The 13867-nt window shown below is 35.9% G+C and overlaps 1 protein-coding gene across 1 annotated transcript in view; it reads right to left on the bottom strand.

Annotated features, from left to right (window-relative positions):
- Positions 1 to 10845, bottom strand: part of map2k1 (mitogen-activated protein kinase kinase 1) — a 16748-nt gene extending 5903 nt beyond the window's left edge. The window contains exons 1-4 of the mRNA XM_079825322.1: positions 10753 to 10845; positions 10480 to 10581; positions 1397 to 1607; positions 538 to 684 (exon numbers count right to left, since the gene is read on the bottom strand). Coding sequence (XP_079681448.1) covers positions 538 to 684; positions 1397 to 1607; positions 10480 to 10562 — 441 coding nt within the window. The 5' untranslated portion in view covers positions 10563 to 10581; positions 10753 to 10845. The remainder of the gene's footprint in view (positions 1 to 537; positions 685 to 1396; positions 1608 to 10479; positions 10582 to 10752) is intronic.
- Positions 10846 to 13867: the final 3022 nt, after the last annotated feature.

Genomic DNA, 13867 nt, shown 5'->3' with positions numbered 1-13867 from the left:
GGGATACTGAAGGATATTGAACTATACTGTATATATATCTTGCTTATGCTCACCAAGGCTGCCTTATTTGATACAAAAATACAGCAAAAACTGTAATATTGTGAAATATTATTTCAATTTAAAATAAATGTTTTCTATTAGAATATATTTTAAAATGTAATTTATTCCAGTGCTGTCAAAGCTGAATTTTAAGCATCATAACTCCAGTCTTGAGTGTCACATCTTTTAGAAATCATTCTAATATGCTGCTCAAGAAACATTTATGATCATTACCAATGTTGAAAACAGTTGGGCTGCTTAATATTTGGTTTTCTCAGGATTCTTTGATTAATAGAAAGTAAAACATTTACTTGAAATAGAAAAATTCCTTACGTTACAATAGAGTTTTTCCGGTCAATTTGGATCAATTTGATGCATCCTTGATGGATAAAAGTATTCTTACGTATTTCTTACTGACCCTAAACTGAACAGTAGTGTATATATTTATATATAGACAGATAAACTCTCATGTTTGACACTGAATAGAGGACACAGTACCATGTTCTCCATACAGATGCTGATCTCTCCATCACTGTAGAAAGCCCCGTAGAAGCCCACTATGTAGGGAGAGTTACATTCATGCAGCACCTGCAGCTCTCGGATGATCTGATTCCTTATTGCTGGCTTGATCTCTAGGTGGATCAACTGCATGAAAATATAAGTTTGTTTCAATAAATATCAACCCCTGAAATTGAAGAGACATTGACATATTTTTACATTTTACACTCATACTGATGTTTACCATGTTGCGATTTTGTCGTAATAAAAGCAATGCAAAGCATAATTCTGAAGCCTCATTAATTTCTTTCAGTACCAGGCAGAGCTTCTCTCTGTAATTGCCAGGCTGTCTGCATTATATAGTTGATAGCTGATAAAGAGGAGTTACTTCTCTGCATGCATACTGTCAGTTCTTTGTTTCATGCTGTAAATGAGTTGTTTGGAGTTTGTGTGCTGACTGCTCTTCAGCTTGTTTTCTTTCCTGGGAGCGCTCATATTAAGAACCATTTGTTTCACCACAGTATGTAGTGGACTATTGGCAATTTGGCTTAAAAAGCAGATGTCTTTTCTTGGACAAGTTTATTAGGAAAAGTGTCATTTGACTCAACTGCAATTAGCATATAGTATCCAGTCAGCAAGCTAAGAACAGAATGTCATGGCTTATTGCTGCAATGTCTAACTTCTTCCAATCTATAAAAAGACATGATGACATGAATAGCTGATGCCTTCTAAGGCAAGCAGCTTTAAAACGGCATCCGATCGATTCAAGGCTGGAAGTGACAATCAATTGACTTCAGTGGCCTTTCTTGCGAACTTGAAGCTGAAACTGAAATATAAAGTTTGCTTCACCATAACTTACCTTCCTGGCCATGATGAAGCCTGAGGGTCTGTGTAAGACCTTGAAGACCACTCCTCCATTGCCTGCACCCAACTCACAAATCTTCTCAAAGTCATCATCTTTTAACTCTCCAACCTTCTGCTTTTGGGTAAGGAAAGCCTCCAGGCGTTTCTTCTGCTGCTCATCCAGCTCCAGTTCCTCTAGCTTCTTCTGCAGAGCTTCCAGATTTGTTCTAACAGAAACACAGACAGAAATACATTTAATTTCTAAAATGCTAAAGCTAAATGGCTTAATCTGCAACTCAACACATTCATGAGGATCTGCAGGAGTCATTTCATTATGCCAAATTATTTAATACCCCCCCCCCCCCCATTTCTTTTTTGTTGAGGCTTTTTCTTCATTATATAAGGACAATTGTATCACATTGACATTTGTTTTTACAAAAATTTCAAAATATAATTCAAATAAATACAGCAAATAAATAAAGACATGTTCATCACAGAATATGTGTATTCAAATCATCATATTTTTTGGATGCATTATATTTTATATCTTATATGTATTTTATAATAAATTACTATATATAAATGTATTTAAAAATGTAATTATTAAAAAACACTAATGACAAAAGCACACAACAAAGTTAAAAACGGAAAAAGCTATTTCAAAATATGAATAAATAACATAATACTTTATAAATAATACTATCAAATTATATAAGAATAAATTAAAGCTAAATATAAATATTTGAAAAAAAAACAATAATGACAAAAGCACATAACAAAATTACAAAAAAAATTCAATTAAAATGAAAACTGAAAATAAAAATATATATAAATAATACTAAAATAACACTGTTAGTCTTAAGGCCTGTTCACACCAAGGACAACAACTAAAAATAAAGATATAGTTCTAAAAATCTTTCTCAATATTAAAGAAAAAAACAACATTACAAAAATAAAATTAAAAAATAAAAAATAAAATAAAAGCTATTTCAAAATATGAATACACTGCTACAGTCTTAAGGCCCATTCACAACGATATATAGTTCTAAAAATCAATATTAAAGAATAGCATTGTTCACACCACAGCGATAATGAAAACGGCAGAGAAACGCTATCATTGGAATCACTTTAAGAACTGGAGCTGATGAACGATAAAAACATTGACAGCCAATCAGAATGAGCTCGAGCATTTAAAGTGACAAACAAGCATGCGCTTAGAATTAACAGAATGATATCGTCCGCTGGTGTGGATGCTAATATAGTTATTGTTCTTGGTGTGAACGGGCCTTTATTCCTGTTTTTTTGGTTATACATTAAAGGGGTACTTCAGCGCTGAGAAGATGAATGTGTATTTAAACTGGGTCATTTATGTAGTAGAAATGTGAAATTATTTTTGAATTTGGTGCCTTCTAGACTGAGAAAAGACAGAAAAATTATTTTTGTCTAATGTGGATGAAAGACAACAACTCCCAGAATGCACTTGCTTCGCTGGCCTATGAGGCCACTCCCGTTTTGATTTTCATACAATCATTTCGTTCAGTTAGAGAATAACGCTGATTCATAACGCTTCGAAGCTTCATGATGCCTTGTTTTGAAATCGCCATCAATATGTACGTCGTTATTTAGGGTTTTTTTGCGCACAAAAACTTTTCTCGCCGATTCATAAAGTTATTTTAGAACCACTGTAGTGAGATGGACTTTGTAACGACGTCTTTAGTACCTTTTAAGGGTCTTGAGAGTGAACCGTGCCATTGTGCCAATGGAGGCCTTTCAGAGCCATCAGATTTCAACTAAAATATCTTCATTTCTGTTCCGAAGATGAACAGAGGTCTTACGGGTGTCGAACGACATGAGGGTAAGTAATTAATGACAGAATTTTCATTTTTGGGTGAACTAACCCTTTAATGCTAATCGCTGAAGTAACCCTTTAATATGTCAATCTACAAGAAGGATTCCTCTCGTGTGATCATAAGAAGCCAAACGCTTGCAAGCTGAAACATATTCCTATCCTTAAGGCAGAAAACATGTAGGAATATTGAATACACTCATGTACAATGCGTGTAAAGTGGTGGGAGGGCTTTATAATATCTTCTTCCTAAAGCTCTGTTTGAGGAAACAGGGAGTTCCTCTAAGCATGCAAGCCTTTCCCTTGGCACTGTTGTCATGGTGATGTATTTCCTTAGCTTTCTGCTGGAAGAGTGAACTTCCATGACCCTCTGGTCTCCATCCTCTCTGTATCTCCTCCAACAACACCGTTCTTCACCATGGCTTAACTGCATTTGCCAAGTGTATTTTAAGTCAATAATGCAATTTTAATCTTTTTTTTGCTTTCAAATGAACCAATTAAAAGTCTTATGATTCAGATGTTGATACCAATTAGGAATTAATTAAACTTAATCTTTCTTGCAGCTTGTGTTTCAGTGGGAAAATAAATACCCAAAGCTCTGGTGCCACACGTTGCAAACATCTGTATCTTCAAATTAACGTTTCAGAACCATCGGACACCATGAGCCTCAAGGGCTTTCAAGCATTGAGCCAATTCAGATGGAAAACATGTTGTCCTGCTGTTGAACAATGTTTCAGGCCACAACAAGTGACACTCACACATAAATTTACATCAAAGCGAGCTGATCAGTCTGCAACATATCGCAACACGCTTTGCTCCAGGACAGACGGCACGACTCAGGTGGATGAGAGCAGCACAAGTACTCCAGGATGTCTTTGTCTCATCTCTATGCAGAATTAGGCGAAGTGTTTTCATTTTTGACAGCAAGGCCAGTTATAACCATGGTTACGAGGCTGCTGTGTGGGTGTAAGTGGGTGGCGTGGATGCGCTGTGGTGGAGACGTGATAATGGTGAAGGACGCAGAAGAAGCCAGAGTGGAGAAAAATACTCCGAAACTTGTGTTGCATGTAGGAGGGCGAACAATGACTCCATATCCAGAATGATTCCACTGCAAGGTCTTTCTGCTGGCATAATCAGACCAGTAGTTCATATTTTTACTTGCCAATGCCATGCTAACATTTATATTGGCCACACGACACACACAAAAAAACATTTCAGTATTTTTAGTAACATTTTCCTATTTAATTATGCTTTATTTTTACTTTTTCAACTTAGTCAGTGTGTAATGTTGCTGTTTGAGGATAAAAAAAGATTTACAAGGTTACAAAGCTCAAAGTCCACTCATTTAACAGAATCCACTTTCCAAGAACTACAATTCTTGACTGGCTATCACCACACCAAGCTCAATTTAAGATTGAACATTGGTCTGGGGAGTCAGCTATGTATTTTCTACTGCATGAGAAGCGTGATAAACGAGCATAAATTAAATGACTCTGTACGCAATTGGATAGTCCTTCAACCAATCAGACCACAAGATGCGTGATAAACGAGCAAAAATTAAATGACGCTGTATGCAATTGGATAGTCCTTCAACCAATCAGACCACAAGTGGCGTGATCAACGGGCAACGACCCATCGCTTCTCTATCCGTCATCGTGTTAAACCCGCCAATAGCGCGCCAGGTGGATAAGCCAGTCTGTGATTGGTTCCCGCAAATGTGAAGCACAGAAGCAGGATAAATTAATGTACAGGTTTCCAGCCTGAGCTGCAGGGCGAAATCAAATCGCCGGCGGATCAGGCTGGTTTTACCCAGTCTAACCAATCAGATGACGACTTCGAAATTTCTGAAGTGTTTCCAGATAAGTGAGCCATGTGAATCAGACGTTCAGCCAGCGGTCCATGGGTGTGACGTATGAGGCTGAGACTAGACTACGCGAGACCAGGGCCAGACAGGGCAGAGAGGTGCTGTAATAATATAATAATGTAAATGATGTGAAAAATAATGTGCCCACATGAAAAAATACTATAGTATATTATAGTAAAATTACAATAAAATTACTCTAGTAAATACTATAGTACTATAGTAAAGATACTAAAGTAAATTGTAGTATATTTTAGTATATTATAGTATTTACTACACTTTGTTAATTTACTGTAGTATATTTACTATAGCACGGTTCAAAAACACTATAGTATTTACTAGAGTAATTTTACTATAATATACTATAGTATTTTTTCATGTGGGTGTAATCAAGCATGAAAGCAGAGTCTAGTCTTCGTAAAAGGGCATAAACATATCCCTTTAAAATTTACTATGTTTTATTTTATCAAAACATTGCTAGGTTTTTATGTTGCAGTAATATCAGGAAATTATCTTATTTATGATATAATAGAAAAATACAACATAACTAATTTCTAAAAAACAACGACAACTATATTATATAATGCATAACATAAATCAATGATTTATAATTTGCTAAATTCATTTACAAAATTAATAACATCAAGATTGTTCAATACATCACAAAAACTCAAATGGTAAAAGAGTAATGAAATCAGTGCTTCCTGACGGAGAAATAGAGCTGTTGCCTTCCCTTTTGCCAAATAGGTAGGAAAACTTCAACAACCATAATGCACTGGACATGTTGCCGTCCAAGGCCACTCCCACCAGTCTGCTATGGATAACCTTACCAGTTAAATACTGCTTTAGTAGGAAATACTTCTTAGTAAACTTAGGGTGTGTTCACACTTGTAGTTCGGTTCGTTTGGTCCGGACCAAAAAGCAAAAACAAAACATATAGTCCTGGTCCGCTTAGCGTTCACACTGGCATTTTTAACAGCGAACCTAAAGTTACCGAACCAAAGGCATAGGGATATGGTCACAACCTGATTGGTCGGCTTTTATGACGCATATTTTGCGACGGAGTTTGCTTACCGAACATTCAAAACAATGCTGTGTGCTGAATTAAACGCAATCATTTTATGCGTGTACATATGGTTTTATTTTTACCAGCTGAGAACTCACGAAGAGCTCATAAAATGTTCAAAACATTCAAAACAGCACCAAGATTTCCTCCGTTGTATGAAGAAACGAAGATCGGCTGCAAAGAGACGGCAGTTGATGAGGCCCTTTACCTCCTCGTTGCTCCACGTTTGCCCTCTACTCATTTTGGATACACCGATCTTTCCGCGTCGTCAAATCAGCTGACTTGTAGCGTCGCATCTTGTGACATCATGTCCTGTTTTTGGTTAGTTTACATGTCTTTGGTCCATGTTGCATACATATATCAATCGAACCGCACCAGAGTTTGTTTGGAAGCGGACCGAGACCCATCTTTTTTTTGCGGTCTCACCCCGCATTTCTCTGTCCAGGTAATACAGAGAACGAGTAAACTTTGTTCATTTACATAAACCACGACATTGTAATTATACAAAGCGGGTTGAAAATCAGCGAAGTTACACTTGAAGATTGTAAGGCAAAATAGTATAGTTATAGTTTTCCCTGAAATTCTAGATTTCTCACCTTAATTGTAACGGATTCTGTGATTTATAACTGAAATTCATCATCAAGAAGAGTGTCTAATAAAGTTAATTCATAACATTTTATTTTTTTTATTAATTGAAACTGCAGTCATATCTTTCTTTTTTTTTTTTTAAACATTACATACACATTCACACATGCATACAAGATCAATTAATAGAATGTAGAGACAACGCAGCACGCTACAACCACTTGTAATAAAGTAATAAATAATTCAATACTACTATGCTGTAAATTATTTAGTCTACCCTTTGATACACCATTACGTTTTCATAAAAGATTCTTTCTGAGAAAAGATGGCATAGAAAATGAAGAGTAAAAGCTGATCATGGTTTGAGATTCAAATACAGAAAAGCCTCTGAAAGAATCATAACTTTTACTTGAAAGAATCATAACTTTACTTCTTCTTTTTTCAAGTGTTTTTGAAGATGTGTGGATAACAGTATGATCAATCACAAGAAATAATTGGTCAACTTCATATGTCGTGCCTTGGAATGTGAATGTAAACACTAGGGAGCACCGGGATCAGCTGAGGTTAGACAGAAGCATAGCATTTTTCTCTGGGGAGGTGCACAAAACCAGAGATTGTGTTCAATATTTAACTTTATGCTCCATAAATCGTTCTTGTGGATACATCTGTGTCATCCTGTAAAGCAGCAATTTAAACTCAGACATAAGCACAATAAAGGAAGAGAATTCGGGTAGGGAATGTATGGGAATTATCAAGCTCTACTTGATGCACTAAAGAGCACTGTTGGGTGTATGAATGCTCTAAAGTAAAATGGAGAGCAGCAGATGGTGCCATGGTGTGTGTGTGGTGTGATTGTGTAACACTGTAACACTGTGTGGTTTCCTACTGATTATCTTGAAAAGACAATGCAGCATAGAGCTCATGGGAAACAATAGCGGCAGAGGTACTGCTGCTAATGGAGAGAGATGAAACAATATTGGCAGAACACAAAATTAGCATTTCCAAGTGTCAAATGCAAGTAAAACTGGCTTTGGCAAGTAAATAAGTCATTTGGACAGCAACCTTTTAAAAACATTAACATATTGCAAGTCAGACACTTTTTTTCTAATGTGAATGACATGAGCAATTCAAATGAAAACGTATTACTATTACATTTTCCACAAAAATATTAAAGGCACAATATGTAATAACATAGGCGTAGCTTGATGACACCTTGATTTCACGGAATCATGGGAGTTGTTGTCTTCATCTCTACAGCCGAAGGGTTAAAATTGCTTATTTCTCTGGATTTAAACATTCTTGGAAACATTTGGGATAATGTGTCAGTACACAAGTCAACAAAATATACAACATTGTTCTGGGTTTTGGATATTTTCATCCAAAAATCGTACATATTGTGCCTTTAAGCTGTTTCGAACATTGATAATAAATGTTACTTGAGCACCAAATCAGCCTATTAGAATATAACAATTTAAAGGAATAATTAATATTTTCAAATATATTAAAAAATAAAACAGTTATTTTATATTATAATAATATTTCACAATGTTATTACAGTTTTTACTGCATTTTTGATCAAATAAATGCAACATTGGTGATCAGCATAAGAGGCTCCTTTCAAAAACATTAAAAAATCTTAAAGACCCCAAACTTTTGAACGGTAATGTATATGTGGCTTCAGTGATACACACTGAATGTAGAATATTGGTTGCATTAAACCACCAAAACAAAAGAAATCACATCCGGTTGATGTTTCATTGATGTTAAGATCATATTTATGACTGGTAAATCTTACTTGCATTCTTACTCCTAATTCACATTATTAGTAAATGCATGAAAGAGATGATGCATAATGAAGTTCTTCTCAAGCAATAAGCAAAAACTTCGAAAATAATATTAACTGCACTCTTTGAGATAGGCTTGCCACGACAGATTTAAAGCAAAAACTTCTAGGAAAAAAACAGTTGTCACAGTATTTAACATTCCACTGAGCCTCTCTCTATAACACTGACTTCCACAGGATTGAATCACCGCTACACACACACACACACACACACATTCCAAAGCGAGCTCGCCACAGCCTGTCCTACTCTTCAGGAAGGAATGTAATTCTACTTTACCGTCTTTCTTACAAACATCACTTCTGTTAGCACTAGAGCACAGCTAATACTTATTATTTATGTAGAAATAATAACCATATACCACACAGAAAATGTATCCCTAAATAATTAATAGTCTCTTAATGCCAAATGGAGAGACTACGAGAGGGGAAAGTGTCTGAGCCCTCAAATGAGCTCGACGAGACAAGAGGCAATGACATGCACCACTGGCTCAGGCTGCGAGGATTGTCATTGGCTCGCCATCAAGAGGAGTAAAATCACAGGCCTGCCAAATGAAGGTAGGTCCAACAGAGGTGGTCATCATATCTGTCAATGGGGATGTGAAGCCAGCAAACAAATCAATACGCCATTACTTGTATCTATAGGGTGGTCAGTTTAAAATCCTCAATCACATACAGAGGTAAACTGGTGGATACTTTGGCTCAGTGAACGCTGTCACATTAATTTACAAATCCATCTAGGATCTTTTGGCCTCTACACATTGTAAACACATTGACAACTGTAAGCACTTTATCTCTCCAGTTCTGCTCTTATAATACTACATTTTTGAGCCTAATTTATGGCTGTACAACATACTACAGAGGACAGCCGTGTTGTGTTGGCTGCTCTGTCCAAATGTGATAAGGTATTCCCATTGATCTTAGTGGCAGGAGAAGCGGCACTTTTATGTGCACCTGTTGGATACCAAACAACACTAATAAATGGGTCAATCCAAGAACAGCTTGCATTTTGTGTTTCTCATTAAAAGACATAACAATAAATAACCGAAACCAACATTTACATTTTCTAAGCACAGCAAAAAACATATTCAATAACTCTATACTGGGGTCGAAAGAAGCCTCTAAAGCTTAAGGCTGCATTTATTTAAAAAAAAAAAAAAAAATAGTGAAAACAGAAATATTGTGGACTAAAACCATCAACCCTCATAGCTATATTCCAACATTTATTCCATTCTATTAAGTTAGTTTGAGATGGCACAATGCAATTTATTAACATGTAATAACTTAATACTGACTAATATTATTACATTTTATTACATTTGACTGCACTTCAACTTCAGCGATGATGACACCACAAAGCTGCTTTAGATGATTCAACTTTCATAATTGGCTAATTTCGGTTATTGAACTGAACTGAGCTTAATAATTACACTATTGTTTTCTGTAGAGCTGCTTTACAGCAGAATTTGAATGTCTCATAATTCATCAGGATGGTTATGTTCCTGATTATTACTGTGTAGCTGCTTCACAATCTGTAAAGCACTAGTGCCTTGACATTATCTGAGAGAATGTTTATAAAATCACTTTATTAAACTTTAAAAAGGCACCCATTTTGCAAAATGACCCATATTTGGTATTATGTAAGTCAATTAGTATTCACCTTTAGTTTACAATTCACTCGTGGGTTTTAATTTTGTTGACACTTACAAACACCAACACGCCCTCGAAAATATCCACACTAATAGCAATTTAATGCCTATTACAATCAGATTACGCAATGCCAAATCTATTATGTATCAAATCAATATTCTTAATGAGCCAAACAATCCATGAATGAAGCAACTCTGGTTTGGTGAAGTCTTCTAACAGCTTATTCGACATGAAATGACAAGCCCACTCACTCTGTGGCCCCGGTTCCGTTTACAGCGTTCCCATCTGGAATTGGGTTCAGCTGGATCGGCTCTGGCTTCCTCCTTTTTTGCATGATGAATCCTAATCGCTTGCTTCTCGGGAGTAAAAAGAAAAAAATCAAACAGGAGCAATCTGATCCGCAGACTACACCAACTCACTCGCCGACACAGCAATGATGCATAAGCTATGAATAGCCTATCACACCCTACCAATCGCTGTTTGCTTTACAGTGAATATATAAATAAAGACAGAATGCTGTCAACCTCGCATGGTCCTCTGTCAGGCAGGGTGGAGGTTGTTTCGAAGAATAGATAATTCACGGAGAAACTGAGTATTTCTGGAGGTGTAGGCTACGACAGTAGAGGATGGGTACAGAGATTGTCTCTTGTCTCTACGTCATGAAAATATTTACATCTGTCTTCCGGACAGCGTGACCGCGTGTGGACAATGACCCCATCTGCTGGTGGAAATGCGTTATTACTCCGCATCGTTTTCATTAGGCCTGCCTGTTCATTAAAACAAAACAAAAAATAACTATCTATCATCAGCTTCCAGACTTTTTATGCGTTTATGTTTCAGAATATAGATTTCTTTTTCACATCCACTCTCCAAATATAAAGCTTGATTATAAAGTTTGATCACATTTTTTTTGCTTGTCTTTTCTAATTATTGTTTATTCAGATTTATGATAATTCTTCTCAGTGGAGCGTGGACCCCCTGCAGTGCTTTTCCTGGTTGAAAACCCAATAGATGATACAGGCCTATACAAAAGTGTTATTAAATATATTGCCATTCAGGTCTCATGCAATTGGAAAGTAACTGTCTATTAAGTTTGAATTGACTTCAAAATGAAAACAAAGTCCCTGCTGCAAAACAAACAGCTCAAGTCCATATAACTTCCATAAAAGTGTTATTTTAATAGAAAAACAGCAGTCTGTGCCTGTGGCAAAGCACATTGTGCTTGTACATAATATGTGAATGTATATAATATAATAATCACATACCAACTCAATACATTCAGCATTATATTTTGGTTGATGGTCTTACATCATTAACTCTTTGAAAATAATGGTTGGCTTTTGCGGCTATTATATATTTAGGGATTCATTCAACTCTCTATAAAAAAAACACACAATTTAAGTCGTTTAAAATTATACAGAGAAATTATATTGGTTTAGAAAAGTCTGATGTATGTCTATATTATGTCTCACAGTGTGTAATCATTATTATTAAGCAAGATGGACATGTCATCAGTTTTTCTCGAAATTATGTCACCAATACTATCCCGAAAGAGTGAAAAAACAAAGATCAAAGATCTATTACTAAATGGACGAATACTTTTTCAAATCACATTTCACGGGAAGGGCAACCAGCCCCATTTGGAGATTAAACATAAATGTATACAAATCTTCTCTACACTCCCCAAGGCCTTAAATCTGTCTGCAGCTTAGTAAACAAATGCATCTCCTTTGCTCCTTCCAAGTTGTTTCTTTCTCAGCATTTATCTCCATGCCGGAACCAATCCAGATTCGGCCTAATTACTTACCTTCCTCTCATCTACTGCACATTTTAGAGCTTTTGTTGTTGATATTATTCCTATCCTATATAGATTATTCCCATTTGTACTCTGATGGAAAATGTCAAAACTATTCTAAGGTTATTTGTGCATTACCAGGCCTACTAAGCAGGATAAGAAAATAGCCATCATTTCTGAATAAGCATGTAGCTGCATCTGTCTTGACTCTCAACAATTGTATAGCAACATCGTAAACACTAATCTATAGTCTTTTATAAATAGGCTTAGCATAATTTATCAGCAGTTTGCTCAATTCGGTGCAACAGGCAGATGTGCTCTGTCAGCTATTCTGATAGGCTCCCCCCTGCGATTTCATAAAAAGCAGATCTGGATAATTACTGAATTTGCATTTTGGTATGCAAGAAATATTGTCCTCTTAGGAACATCAGATATTATTCAAATTGAAGAGTTGTCAAATTATAGATGCATGAAAAAGAGTAAGCAAAAACAGAAAATTATATATATTACCTGAAATTGATCCACTGTTATGAATGGTCTTGTCTTTTAATTTATTATTTTCTTGTAACTCAGAAGGTCATTTTTATTCAGTACATGATATGGAATCTGTAAAGGGCTTTACTTGCGCAAATAATCTAAGATTTTTTGTTGTCTGCATTGTCTTGTCTTGTGGAGCTATACGGTAACAGCACAAAGTTATTATGAAAGATCTGTTTAAGGATTGGCCCAGGTTAGACTCTGCTCCTAAATGGAGGCATTAATTTACTCAGACAGATGGGTAAAGAGACTGCTTATTCACACCAAGTGCAAATAGCCACTGTCTATTTATTATCAATAAACATTGAAAAATCTAGTATGAGGTATAAGGGTGAAAAGTAGTAGTAGTAGGCTAGATTTACTTCATCATTGTATGATTTTATATGACATTCAAATATGATAATTCCTGTTCTTAAGGAATATTGCAGTATTTACTATAATTTATTTATCTGTATCTTTTTTTTTAATTCATGTGCTCTCCTAGTTAATGCGGACGTGTCACGGGTTTACTGGCACATCACAAGCCCTACCTAAAAAAAATTCTTGTTCGAGAAGCACTCCACTATCACAATAGTGAAGAAAAGATATGACAACTTACGTCGACTTTAAGATTGATACGGAAGATATTGTGTGTAAATAACATCCACTGAAAAAGGATTAAGTGAAATGGATGAAAATAGACTACATTATGACTCATTGTTGTTTTTCTGCATTCAAAGTCCTTTAAAAGTCAATGTGTGACACACTAGTTGGCAACCCATATTTATTTCCGGAATTTGTAGTCTATCTGATAGGATCTGTAGCATGGGGAATTGATTGGTTTGAAAAAGTGGTTCCCAGTGAATCACAAAAGCATAATAGCATAGCTTACTTAGACGGACATACCTATACTCTTTCCACATAGGCCTACCGTTGTTTTGCCTATGGGAAGTATGCATATTATTATTTTACACCATCTGGTTATTTGAAGAGCGCTTTTTCTTTTTTGGAATTTTCAGTGGGAACATGCTACTTAGGCTACAATATTTATTCCACAAAATGGCAAAGAATAGTCCATTAGGCTACGGCAGGGTTTTTCAAACTGGGGTCCAGGGACCCCCGAGGGGTCCTCCAGAAGGTTCTAAGGGGTCCCCAGAAAATGTCAGAGAATAAAAAATATTCATTTCTAAATGTTTCTCTCCTTTATTGTCATATACTTTCCAGAATTGTATATGTTTGCTTTGTATCTTTGTGTTTTTCTCACTATAGTCCCCTTTATCTGGATCGCCAGGGTTGTAAGGCAGTTTTCTTAACGCAGGAGCCTACGT

This window comes from Gobio gobio (genome assembly GCF_949357685.1).
Source record: "Gobio gobio genome assembly, chromosome: 9".
NCBI classification, from domain to species: Eukaryota; Metazoa; Chordata; class Actinopteri; order Cypriniformes; family Gobionidae; genus Gobio; species Gobio gobio.
This window is presented reverse-complemented; position numbering and strand designations above follow the sequence as displayed.